Here is a 14,626-nt window from a genome sequence, read left to right as displayed (position 1 = left end):
GTATATAGCCTCCACATTGACTCTGCTCCGGTACCCCCTGTATATAGCCTCCACATTGACTCTGCACCGGTACCCCCTGTATATAGCCTCCACATTGACTCTGCACCGGTACCCCCTGTATATAGCCTCCACATTGACTCTGTACCGGAACCCCCTGTATATAGCCTCCACATTGACTCTGTACTGGTACCCCCTGTATATAGCCTCCACATTGACTCTGTACTGGTACCCCCTCTGCACCGGTACCCCCTGTATATAGCCTCCACATTGACTGTATATAGCCTCCACATTGACTCTGTACCGGTACCCCCTGTATATAGCCTCCACATTGACTCTGTACCGGTACCCCCTGTATATAGCCTCCACATTGACTCTGTACCCCTGTATATAGCCTACCCCCTGTATATAGCCTCCACATTGACTCTGTACTGGTACCCCCTGTATATAGCCTCCACATTGACTCTGTACCGGTACCCCCTGTATTGACTAGCCTCCACATTGACTCTGTACCGGTACCCCTGTATATAGCCTCCACATTGACTCTGTACTGGTACCCCCTGTATAGCCTCCACATTGACCTCCACATTGACTCTGTACTGGTACCCCCTGTATATAGCCTCCACACTGACTCTGTACTGGTACCCCCTGTATATAGCCTCCACATTGACTCTGCACCGGTACCCCCTGTATATGGCCTCACTACTGTTATTTTATTATTGCTCTTTAATTATTTGTTATTTTTCTATTTTCTTCCATTTTTTATTTATTAATTTTTTACTTCACTTTATTTTAGTAAATACTTTCTTCACACTTATTTTTCTTAAAACGGTATTATTGGTTAAGGGCTTGTAAGTCAGCATTTCACTGTAAGGTCTACTACACCTGTTGTATTCGAAGTATGTGACAAATAAAATTTGATTTGGGATGCATCCCGTGTTTATCTGTTGGGAGCTACACAATGAAACTAAAAACCTCAAAGAGTTAGAACTGAAAACACCACATAAGCAACAAGCCAGAATTTAAAGTCAAGGTTTATTGTTCTTGTCAGTGGCTCAGTATAGATGACATGTTTATAATCTTATTCAAGTTTAGATCCTTAATATCTAATTGGAGTCAGTTCTGATTATTTCTGTTATTTGGCACTTCGGTTACATCAGATAGTAGATGAGACATGAAGACTAACAGTACCTTAGAATATTTCCCAAACTCATTTTGGTTATCAGAGCACTTCCAAGCACGACTGTGTGGAACCATGTGTGTTTCAGTCATACTTGTTCTGAGTATACACCTCGACTCTGTAGAACCATGTGTGTTTTAGTCATACTTGTTCTGAGTATACACCTCGACTCTGTGGAACCATGTGTGTTTCAGTCATACTTGTTCTGAGTTTACACCCTCACTCTGTGGAACCATGTGTGTTTCAGTCATACTTGTTCTGAGTATACACCTCGACTCTGTGGAACCATGTGTTTTAGTCATACTTGTTCTGAGTATACACCCTGACTCTGTGGAACCATGTGTTTTAGTCATACTTGTTCTGAGTATACACCTCGACTCTGTGGAACCATGTGTTTTAGTCATACTTGTTCTGAGTATACACCTCGACTCTGTGGAACCATGTGTTTTAGTCATACTTGTTCTGAGTATACACCCTGACTCTGTGGAACCATGTGTGTTTTCAGTCATACTTGTCCTGAGTATACACCCTGACTCTGTGGAACCATGTGTTTTAGTCATACTTGTTCTGAGTATACACCTCGACTCTGTGGAACCATGTGTTTTAGTCATACTTGTCCTGAGTGATGAATAATGACTGAATAAACTGCCATGTTCTAGTTCTGGGGTTTTGTTGACGTCACTCCGGTTGATGTTAAATAAGGAGAGAGCTGCTCTCGCTACCCTGCCTTCCCCTGTGTGTGTGTGTGTGTGTCTGACTGTGTGTGTGGGTATGTGTGTGTGTGTGTGTGTGTGTGTCTGACTGACTGTGTGTGTGTGTCTGACTGTGTGTGTGTGTCTGACTGTGTGTGTGTGTGACTGTGTGTGTGTGTGACTGTGTGTGTGTGTGTCTGTGTCTGTGTGTGTGTGTGTGTGTGTGTGTCTGACTGTGTGTGTGTGTGTGTCTGACTGTGTGTGAGTGTGTGTCCTCTTTTTAGCATCTGCTGCTTCCATTGAACACACGTCACCTCTTTCCTCCAGTTCTATGGTAAAATCGTTACACAAACCACATGCACGTACACAGACACTCACACACTGACACAATGTTCCACGCTGAGGTCATTTCCTGTGTATGTTGCTCGTTGACATTATGTTGGGTTCATTTGTCAGTTGAGCCATTTCATTTCTGTTTAAAACTTCCTAAAGAATGCAAACAGAATAGTCATTTTTATTAATAGCACAACTACCGAAAACACACTACACAAATATGTCCTTTGTAAAATATTGTTCTTCTCCTCGTTTCAAACCGCTCTCACGACCCCCAAAAACAGACGTCTCTCGGGTGTATTAGTGTGTCTATGCTGTGGTACTACGACATGTATCACGAAGGTCTATACAGTCCGAACCGCTCTATGATCTACGTGTGTATTGTGTTCAAAAGTGTGTGTACCGTTTGTCAATGTCTTCGAAAAGGCTAATAATACACTTCCTGTATTTTAATGCATCATGTATATAAAACAGAGTCTAACAACGTTATAAAACAGTCTAACAACGCTATAAAACAGTCTAACAACGTTATAAAACAGAGTCTAACACTAACAACAAGTTATAAAACAGACAACGTCTAACAACGTTATAAAAAAACAGAGTCTAACAACGTTATAAAACAGAGTCTAAACAAAAACAGTCTAACAACGCTATAAAACAGAGTCTAACAACGTTATAAAACAGAGTCTAACAACGTTATAAAACAGTCTAACAACGTTATAAAACAGAGTCTAACAACGTTATAAAACAGAGTCTAACAACGTTATAAAACAGAGTCTAACAACGTTATAAAACAGAGTCTAACAACGTTATAAAACAGTCTAACAACGTTATAAAACAGAGTCTAACAACGTTATAAAACAGTCTAACAACGTTATAAAACAGAGTCTAACAACGTTATAAAACAGAGTCTAAAACAGAGTCAACGTTATAAAACAGTCTAACAACGTCTAAAACAAACGTTATAAAACAGAGTCTAACAACGTTATAAAACAGAGTCTAACAACGTTATAAAACAGTCTAACAACGTTATAAAACAGAGTCTAACAACGTTATAAAACAGAGTCTAACAACGCTATAAAACAGTCTAACAACGCTATAAAACAGTCTAACAACGCTATAAAACAGAGTCTAACAACGCTATAAAACAGTCTAACAACGTTATAAAACAGAGTCTAACAACGTTATAAAACAGAGTCTAACAACGCTATAAAACAGAGTCTAACAACGTTATAAAACAGTCTAACAACGTTATAAAACAGTCTAACAACGTTATAAAACAGTCTAACAACGTTATAAAACAGAGTCTAACAACGTTATAAAACAGAGCAACGTTATAAAACAGAGACTAACAACGTTATAAAACAGAGTCTAACAACGCTATAAAACAGAGTCTAACAACGCTATAAAACAGTCTAACAACGTTATAAAACAGAACAACGTCTAACAACGTTATAAAACAGAGTCTAACAACGTTAAAACAGAGTCTAACAACGTTATAAAACAGAGTCTAACAACGTTATAAAACAGAGTCTAACAACGTTATAAAACAGAGTCTAACAACGTTATAAAACAGTCTAACAACGTTATAAAACAGAGTCTAACAACGTTATAAAACAGTCTAACAACGTTATAAAACAGAGTCTAACAACGCTATAAAACAGTCTAACAACGTTATAAAACAGTCTAACAACGTTATAAAACAGTCTAACAACGTTATAAAACAGAGTCTAACAACGTTATAAAACAGAGTCTAACAACGTTATAAAACAGAGTAACAACGTTATAAAACAGTCTAACAACGTTATAAAACAGTCTAACAACGTTATAAAACAGAGTCTAACAACGTTATAAAACAGAGTCTAACAACGTTATAAAACAGACTAACAACGTTATAAAACAGAGTCTAACAACGTTATAAAACAGTCTAACAACGTTATAAAACAGAGTCTAACAACGTTATAAAACAGAGTCTAACAACGTTATAAAACAGTCTAACAACGTTATAAAACAGAGTCTAACAACGTTATAAAACAGAGTCTAACAACGTTATAAAACAGAGTCTAACAACGTTATAAAACAGAGTCTAACAACGTTATAAAACAGTCTAACAACGTTATAAAACAGAGTCTAAAAACAACGTTATAAAACAGTCTAACAACGTTATAAAACAGTCTAACTAACGTTAACGTTATAAAACAGAGTCTAACAACGTTATAAAACAGAGTCTAACAACGTTATAAAACAGTCTAACAACGTTATAAAACAGAACAACGTCAGAGTCTAACAACGTTATAAAACAGAGTCTAACAACGTTATAAAACAGAGTCTAACAACGTTATAAAACAGTCTAACAACGCTATAAAACAGTCTAACAACGCTATAAAACAGTCTAACAACGTTATAAAACAGAGTAACGCTATAAAACAGTCTAACAACGTATAAAAAGTCTAACAACGTTATAAAACAGAGTCTAACAACGTTATAAAACAGAGTCTAACAACGTATAAAACAGTCTAACAACGTTATAAAACTCTAACAACGTTATAAAACAGAGTCTAACAACGTTATAAAACAGTCTAACAACGCTATAAAACAGTCTAACAACGTTATAAAACAGAGTCTAACAACGCTATAAAACAGTCTAACAACGTTATAAAACAGTCTAACAACGTTATAAAACAGTCTAACAACGTTATAAAACAGAGTCTAACAACGTTATAAAACAGAGTCTAACAACGTTATAAAACAGAGTCTAACAACGCTATAAAACAGTCTAACAACGTTATAAAACAGTCTAACAACGTTATAAAACAACAACGCTATAAAACAGTCTAACAACGTTATAAAACAGAGTCTAACAACGTTATAAAACAGAGCAACGTTATAAAACAGAGACTAACAACGTTATAAAACAGAGTCTAACAACGTTATAAAACAGAGTCTAACAACGTTATAAAACAGTCTAACAACGTTATAAAACAGTCTAACAACGTTATAAAACAGTCTAACAACGTTATAAAACAGTCTAACAACGTTATAAAACAGTCTAACAACGTTATAAAACAGAGTCTAACAACGTTATAAAACAGAGTCTAACAACGTTATAAAACAGAGTCTAACAACGTTATAAAACAGAGTCTAACAACGTTATAAAACAGAGTCTAACAACGTTAAAACAGAGTCTATAAAACAGAGTCTAACAACGTTATAAAACAGAGTCTAACAACGTTATAAAACAGAGTCTAACAACGTTATAAAACAGAGTCTAACAACGTTATAAAACAGAGTCTAACAACGTTATAAAACAGTCTAACAACGTTATAAAACAGAGTCTAACAACGTTATAAAACAGTCTAACAACGTTATAAAACAGAGTCTAACAACGCTATAAAACAGAGTCTAACAACGTTATAAAACAGAGTCTAACAACGTTATAAAACAGAATCTAACAACGTTATAAAAAACAGAGTCTAACAACGTTATAAAACAGTCTAACAACGTTATAAAACAGAGTCTAACAACGTTATAAAACAGAGTCTAACAACGTTATAAAACAGAGTCTAACAACGTTATAAAACAGAGTCTAACAACGTTATAAAACAGAGTCTAACAACGTTATAAAACAGAGTCTAACAACGTTATAAAACAGATAAAACAGTCTAACAACGTTATAAAACAGAGTCTAACAACGTTATAAAACAGTCTAACAAAAACGTCTATAAAACAGAGTCTAACAACGTTATAAAAAACAGAGTCTCTAACAACGTTATAAAACAGTCTAACAACGTTATAAAACAGAGTCTAACAACGCTATATAAAACGTTATAAAACAGAGTCTAACAACGTTATAAAACAGAGTCTAACAACGTATAAAACAGAGTCTAACAACGTTATAAAACAGATAAAACAGTCTAACAACGTTATAAAACAGAGTCTAACAACGTTATAAAACAGAGTCTAACAACGTTATAAAACAGAGTCTAACAACGTTATAAAACAGAGTCTAACAACGTTATAAAACAGAGTCTAACAACGTTATAAAACAGAGTCTAACAACGTTATAAAACAGTCTAACAACGTTATAAAACAGAGTCTAACAACGTTATAAAACAGAGTCTAACAACGTTATAAAACAGAGTCTAACAACGTTATAAAACAGTCTAACAACGTTATAAAACAGAGTCTAACAACGTTATAAAACAGAGTCTAACAACGTTATAAAACAGAGTCTAACAACGTTATAAAACAGTCTAACAACGTTATAAAACAGAGTCTAACAACGTTATAAAACAGTCTAACAACGTTATAAAACAGTCTAACAACGCTATAAAACAGAGTCTAACAACGTTATAAAACAGAGTCTAACAACGTTATAAAACAGTCTAACAACGCTATAAAACAGAGTCTAACAACGCTATAAAACAGAGTCTAACAACGTTATAAAACAGAGTCTAACAACGCTATAAAACAGAGTCTAACAACGCTATAAAACAGTCTAACTAAAAGAGTCTAACAACGTTATAAAACAGAGTCTAACAACGTTATAAAAAACAGAGTCTAACAACGTTATAAAACAGAGTCTAACAACGTTATAAAACAGAGTCTAACAACGTTATAAAACAGAGTCTAACAACGTTATAAAACAGAGTCTAACAACGTTATAAAACAGTCTAACAACGTTATAAAACAGTCTAACAACGTTATAAAACAGAGTCTAACAACGTTATAAAACAGAGTCTAACAACGTTATAAAACAGTCTAACAACGTTATAAAACAGAGTCTAACAACGTTATAAAACAGAGTCTAACAACGTTATAAAACAGAGTCTAACAACGTTATAAAACAGTCTAACAACGTTATAAAACAGTCTAACAACGTTATAAAACAGAGTCTAACAACGTTATAAAACAGAGTCTAACAACGTTATAAAACAGAGTCTAACAACGTTATAAAACAGTCTAACAACGTTATAAAACAGAGTCTAACAACGTTATAAAACAGAGACTAACAACGTTATAAAACAGTCTAACAACGTTATAAAACAGAGTCTAACAACGTTATAAAACAGAGTCTAACAACGTTATAAAACAGTCTAACAACGTTATAAAACAGAGTCTAACAACGTTATAAAACAGAGTCTAACAACGTTATAAAACAGAGTCTAACAACGTTATAAAACAGTCTAACAACGTTATAAAACAGAGTCTAACAACGTTATAAAACAGAGTCTAACAACGTTATAAAACAGTCTAACAACGTTATAAAACAGAGTCTAACAACGTTATAAAACAGAGTCTAACAACGTTATAAAACAGAGTCTAACAACGCTATAAAACAGAGTCTAACAACGTTATAAAACAGAGTCTAACAACGTTATAAAACAGAGTCTAACAACGTTATAAAACAGAGTCTAACAACGTTATAAAACAGTCTAACAACGTTATAAAACAGTCTAACAACGTTATAAAACAGTCTAACAACGTTATAAAACAGAGTCTAACAACGTTATAAAACAGAGTCTAACAACGTTATAAAACAGTCTAACAACGTTATAAAACAGTCTAACAACGTTATAAAACAGAGTCTAACAACGTTATAAAACAGAGTCTAACAACGTTATAAAACAGAGTCTAACAACGTTATAAAACAGAGTCTAACAACGTTATAAAACAGAGTAATGCTATAAAACAGTCTAACAACGTTATAAAACAGAGTCTAACAACGTTATAAAACAGAGTCTAACAACGCTATAAAACAGTCTAACAACGTCTAACAACGTTAAAAACAGAGTCTAACAACGTTATAAAACAGAGTCTAACAACGTTATAAAACAGAGTCTAACAACGTTATAAAACAGAGTCTAACAACGTTATAAAACAGAGTCTAACAACGTTATAAAACAGAGCAACGTTATAAAACAGAGTCTAACAACGTTATAAAACAGAGTCTAACAACGTTATAAAACAGATAAAACAGTCTAACAACGTTATAAAACAGTCTAACAACGTTATAAAACAGAGTCTAACAACGTTATAAAACAGAGTCTAACAACGTTATAAAACAGTCTAACAACGCTATAAAACAGAGTCTAACAACGCTATAAAACAGAGTCTAACAACGTTATAAAACAGAGTCTAACAACGCTATAAAACAGTCTAACAACGTTATAAAACAGAGTCTAACAACGTTATAAAACAGAACAACGTCTAACAAAAACAGAGTCTAAAACAGAGTCTAACAACGTTATAAAACAGAGTCTAACAACGTTAAAACAGAGTAAAACAGAGTCTAACAACGTTATAAAACAGAAAACAGTCTAACAACGTTATAAAACAGAGTCTAACAACGTTATAAAACAGTCTAACAACGTTATAAAACAGAGTCTAACAACGTCAGAGTCTAACAACGTTATAAAACAGAGTCTAACAACGTTATAAAACAGAGTCTAACAACGTTATAAAACAGAGTCTAACAACGCTATAAAACAGAGTCTAACAACGTTATAAAACAGAGTCTAACAACGTTATAAAACAGAGTCTAACAACGTTATAAAACAGTCTAACAACGTTATAAAACAGAGTCTAACAACGTTATAAAACAGAGTCTAACAACGTTATAAAACAGAGTCTAACAACGTTATAAAACAGAGTCTAACAACGTTATAAAACAGAGTCTAACAACGTTATAAAACAGAGTCTAACAACGTTATAAAACAGAGTCTAACAACGTTATAAAACAGAGTCTAACAACGTTATAAAACAGTCTAACAACGTTATAAAACAGAGTCTAACAACGTTATAAAACAGAGTCTAACAACGTTATAAAACAGAGTCTAACAACGTTATAAAACAACGTCTAAAACAGAGTCTAACAACGTTATAAAACAGAGTCTAACAACGTTATAAAACAACGATAAAACAGTCTAAAAACAGAGTCTACGTTATAAAACAGAGTCTAAATAAAACAGAGTCTAACAACGTTATAAAACAGTCTAACAACGTTATAAAACAGAGTCTAACAACGTTATAAAACAGTCTAACAACGTTATAAAACAGTCTAACAACGTTATAAAACAGTCTAACAACGTTATAAAACAGTCTAACAACGTTATAAAACAGTCTAACAACGTTATAAAACAGTCTAACAACGTTATAAAACAGTCTAACAACGTTATAAAACAGAGTCTAACAACGCTATAAAACAGAGTCTAACAACGTTATAAAACAGAGTCTAACAACGTTATAAAACAGTCTAACAACGTTATAAAACAGTCTAACAACGTTATAAAACAGTCTAACAACGCTATAAAACAGAGTCTAACAACGAGGGAAAGACACGACCCAGAGAGAAACGAGAGATCCCACGTAAAGAACTGTACTTAACACAAGTGTACCTTTATCGTCATTACCCACAATCCCACACTGAAGAGAATGAGGTGGGAGGTTCTTTTTTTTTTGAGACCATCAGCCGGTCGGTTCGAGGGTTTAAAACTAACTTACCCTAAACTACAATGGAGTGAAGCATTCAACCCCCCCCCATACACTACCTTCATCATCATCATCATACTACACACAGTGGCTAATACAGAGCTGGAGGTAGAACTTAACCCTAACCACAGATCTAGGATCAGGTTATCCAACTAACTCCTAACCTTAACCATTAGGAGGAAAACAATACATCTGATCCTGGAACTGCTACCAGCTCCTAATGCAGACATGATATTTCACCGTTGAGTACTAGGTACATCCTATATACATGACAACAGAAGACAGACGCACTAAACTAGTCTGGTCTCAGATCTGGTTGGACTCTCTTGCCAACTCCTTGTCACTCATTATAATGCACTGAGTGATAAAGTTGACAAGACAGCACAAACTGATCCAGGAACAGGCTACCACTAAACCCCCCTTTAACCCAGACTACAGAAAAGGCCTACAGCACCCTGAGGCAGTACTACACTGAATGATGTGACCAGTGGGTTGGCCCTCTTCCTGAACTAACCAATAGGACAACCAGAAGAGAGAGAAACGTAGCATTGGTCGATAGTCTCCTGTACATCCACCAAACCAGACTTTGCTCTCTGGCAATTATCAGATCACTTTTTTTCTTAGAAACGTAGTTTCATTACGTTAAAAACATTTTAAAATATTGATTGATAACAAAATGAAAAATAAAAAGTTTGAGATTGTGGTGGATTGAAAGCATAGGTTGAAATAGGCATTTTAAAGCAGCCCCCCCCCCCTCCCAACACACACACACACACACATTTAACTGACCAACAAGTTCAACAACAAAAAATAACTGCTACATGAGAGTGGAGACGGTGATTCACAGCTTTCAGCCCCAGAACACCAACAGCAGAAGAGGAAGAGGAGGCTGAAGAGAGACGAGGTGATGGAGAAACAGACGGACTAGCAGAGAGGACATCAGCAACCCCCCCCCCCATCCCTATGGACAAACAACCAGTCCTTATTTAAAACTGTTACACACACACAGTCACCTTCAGAACAGTAGAGGATTTGCTTTCTCCCAGTCCCCTTTAAAAACAACAGAGAGGGACACGTCTCAAACAGCACCCTATTCCCTATTCAGTCCACAAGCATGTAGCTACACCCACATCGGCTGAACACGTGTATGTGACCAATACAATGGACCAGAGCCCATAGGGAGTAGGGTGGTGTTTGGGACGCATTAAAACGTCTTCCCTCTCAACAAACCCGCTGTCCAGTTGGAGAATAGTACTCTCTCTCTCGGCATTGCATTGTGGGGATTAAGAGAGTCTTTTGAGGACACAAAATGGAACCCAGGCCGTCTCCCACTGCACAAACAGACCTCTCTCACATGACCTTCAGAGTTTCCATTAGGGGTTATTCATTCAATATTACTTCCATCGTCTCTCTTTAAAACACAAAACACACTTGACTTTTCACGATTTATGATTGGCATGAGTCAGTGGATATTCTCAAGCGTATAAAACAGCAACACTCACAGTCAGTGTAGTCAGAACAGAACACTGCCAGTACAAACAACTTTTAATCAACTTCACCTAAAATACAAACAGAGGAAAAAGTCAAGTAAATAAAGTAAAAGACAACAGGAAAGAGAAACAAGCTGATGGTTTTTATCAGGACAGCAACTCTGGAGGAGAACTGTCTGGCTGGGAGGAGCATCTGGTTCAGCATGGAGGAGGACAGAGGGAGAGAAGTGATGGAGGAGGAGGAGAGAGAGAGGGAGAGAAGTGATGGAGGAGGACAGAGGGGGAGAAGTGATGGAGGAGAGAGAGGGGGAGAGAAGTGATGGAGGAGGACAGAGGGAGAGAAGTGATGGAGGAGGACAGAGGGAGAAGTGATGGAGGAGGAGAGAGAAGTGATGGAGGAGGAGAGAGAAGTGATGGAGGAGGAGAGAGAAGTGATGGAGGAGGAGAGAGAAGTGATGGAGGAGGAGAGAGAAGTGATGGAGGAGAGAGAGGGAGAGAAGTGATGGTGGAGGAGAGAGAGGGAGAGAAGGATGGAGGAGAGAGGGAGAGAAGTGATGGAGGAGGAGAGAGAGGGAGAGAAGTGATGGAGGAGGAGAGAGGGAGAGAAGTGATGGAGGGAGAGAGGGAGAGAAGTGATGGAGGAGAGAGAGGGAGAGAAGTGATGGAGGAGAGAGGGAGAGAAGTGATGGAGGAGAGAGAAGTGATGGAGGAGAGAGAAGTGATGGAGGAGAGAGAGGGAGAGAAGTGATGGTGGAGGAGAGAGAGGGAGAGAAGTGATGGTGGAGGAGAGAGAGGGAGAGAAGTGATGGAGGAGGAGAGAGAGGGAGAGAAGTGATGGAGGAGGAGAGAGAGGGAGAGAAGTGATGGAGGAGGAGAGAGAGGGAGAGAAGTGATGGAGGAGAGAGGGAGGGAGAGAAGTGATGGAGGAGGAGAGAGGGAGAGAAGTGATGGAGGAGAGAGGGAGGGAGAGAAGTGATGGAGGAGGAGAGGGAGGGAGAGAAGTGATGGAGGAGGAGAGAGGGAGAGAAGTGATGGAGGATGAGGTGTGTAAGGGGCATTAAGCAGGTCTGTGTGCCCCATGTTCATGTTCCTCGCTGGGGTTCACGAAAGCAGAGGGGTGGGGGGGGGGGGGCAGTGACTGTTCTGGGTGTGCCAGGGGCAACAAAATTCCTCCTTCCCCCCTCTCGTTTCTCCTCCTCCTCCTCCATCCCCGTCTCATCTCCTCCTCCTCCATCCCCGATGAGCTGAACGCTCTCTGAGTCGTGTGTATGTGTGTGTGTGTGTGTGTGTGAGAGAGAGAGTGTGTGTCGTCCACCCTGTTACAACAGCATGAGCTTGTTACTTAGCAGAGATCAGTTGATGTCAAAGAGGCAGAGCATCAGTCTGTGTTTTGATTGGCTGGTTGGATGGATGGAGTTGCTAGCGGATGACGAGGTCCTTGTCCTGCCTTTTGATTGGTTGATTGTGTAAGAGTCCAGGCATCCGATGGGTTGACTGGTTGTTTCAGTAAGCGTCCTCCAGGTATTGAAGTGTGTGTTGGTGTGTGGTATGGTGTGTGTGTTGGTGTGTGGTATGGTTAGGGCCGTGCATGGTTTAACCCTCCAGGGTGGTGATGGTGGTGGTGATGGGGGCAGAGGGACTCATCGAGGGGCTGCTGACTGGAGGCCACTGGGGGTGACACGAGAGAGAGCCTGGAGACGACAGAGAGGGCAGAGAGACAGAGAAGTTAGTACAGTAGCCATAGATAGTGACATTACACGTTAGAAAAGGGGACTTGGAGGGATTTAAGAGGTTGAACACAACACACGGAGGGAGGGAGGGAGGGAGGGACAGCCCTCAAATGTTACACTCTATAGTCTACAAACATCCAGGTTATAGAGCCAGCCAGCCAGCCAGCCAGGCTCCGTAAGAAGCATCTCAAGGTCCTGGAGTGGCCTAGCCAGTCTCCAGACCTGAACCCAATAGAAAATCTTTGGAGGGAGCTGAAAGTCCGTATTGCCCAGCGACAGCCCCGAAACCTCAAGGACCTGGAGAAGGTCTGTATGGAGGAGTCGGCCAAAATCCCTGCTAGTGTGTGCAAACCTGGTCAAGAACTACAGGAAACGTATGATCTCTGTAATTGCAAACAAAGATTTCTGAACCAAATATTAAGTTCTGCTTTTCTGATGTATCAAATACTTATGTCATGCAATAAAATGCACATTAATTACTTAAAAATCATACAATGTGATTTTCTGGATTTTTGTTTTAGATTCCGTCTCTCACAGTTGAAGTGTACCTATGATAAAAATTACAGACCTCTACATGCTTTGTAAGTAGGAAAACCTGCAAATTCGGCAGTGTCTCTTGTTCTCCCCACTGTTTACGGGGCAGCAGCCTCTAATGTGCAGGGTTACATAACAGGGTGGAAGCCGGCTAGTGATGGCTATTTAACAGTCTGATGACCTTGAGATAGAAGCTGCTGTCGGGCATTTTTACAAATATTTTAACCAAATTCTTATTTTACAATGACGGCCTACACCGGCCAAACCCGGACGATGCTGGGACAATTGTGCGCCGCCCTATGGGACTCCCAATCACAGCCGGTTACGATACAACCTGGAATATAAATATATGTTAAATATATGCTAAATATGTGTATGGACCAATAACATCTGTTAAATATGTGACCAATAACATCTGTTAAATATGTGTATGGACCAATAACATCTGTTAAATATGTGTATGGACCAATAACATCTGTTAAATATGTGACCAATAACATCTGTTAAATATGTGTATGGACCAATAACATCTGTTAAATATGTGTTACCAATAACATCTGTTAAAACATATGTGACATCTGTTAAATATGTGACCAATAACATCTGTTAAATATGTGACCAATAACATCTGTTAAATATGTGACCAATAACATCTGTTAAATATGTTAAATATGTATGGACCAATAACATCTGTTAAATATGTGACCAATAACATCTGTTAAATATGTGACCAATAACATCTGTTAAATATGTGACCAATAACATCTGGACCAATAACATCTGTTAAATATGTGACCAATAACATCTGTTAAATATGTGACCAATAACATCTGTTAAATATGTGACCAATAACATCTGTTAAATATGTGACCAATAACATCTGGAAATATGTGACCAATAACATCTGTTAAATATGTGACCAATAACATCTATTAAATATGTGTTAAATATGGACCAATAACATCTGTTAAATATGTGACCAATAACATCTGTTAAATATGTAACATCTGTTAAATATGTGACCAATAACATCTGTTAAATATGTGACCAATAACATCTGTTAAATATGTGATGGGACCAATAACATCTGTTAAATATGTGACCAATAACATCTATTAAATATGTGTATGGACCAATAACATCTGTTAAATATGTAACATCTGTTAAATATGTGACCAA

The 14,626-nt window shown here is 37.6% G+C and overlaps 1 protein-coding gene across 1 annotated transcript; it reads right to left on the bottom strand.

Annotated features, from left to right (window-relative positions):
* Window positions 1–11,124: 11,124 nt before the first annotated feature.
* Window positions 11,125–12,982, bottom strand: LOC135564769 (proline-rich protein 36-like). Its single transcript, XM_065010789.1, has 2 exons — window positions 11,820–12,982; window positions 11,125–11,770 (listed from the first exon to the last, which is right to left on the bottom strand). Exons 1-2 carry the CDS (start codon window positions 12,267–12,269, stop codon window positions 11,249–11,251), a joined length of 972 nt encoding a protein of 323 aa, XP_064866861.1. The 5' UTR covers window positions 12,270–12,982; the 3' UTR covers window positions 11,125–11,248.
* Window positions 12,983–14,626: the final 1,644 nt, after the last annotated feature.

This window comes from Oncorhynchus nerka, linkage group LG26 (assembly GCF_034236695.1).
Source record: "Oncorhynchus nerka isolate Pitt River linkage group LG26, Oner_Uvic_2.0, whole genome shotgun sequence".
NCBI classification, from domain to species: Eukaryota; Metazoa; Chordata; class Actinopteri; order Salmoniformes; family Salmonidae; genus Oncorhynchus; species Oncorhynchus nerka.
Note: the sequence above shows the minus strand (reverse complement) of the source record. Positions and strands in the feature narration are given on the sequence as shown.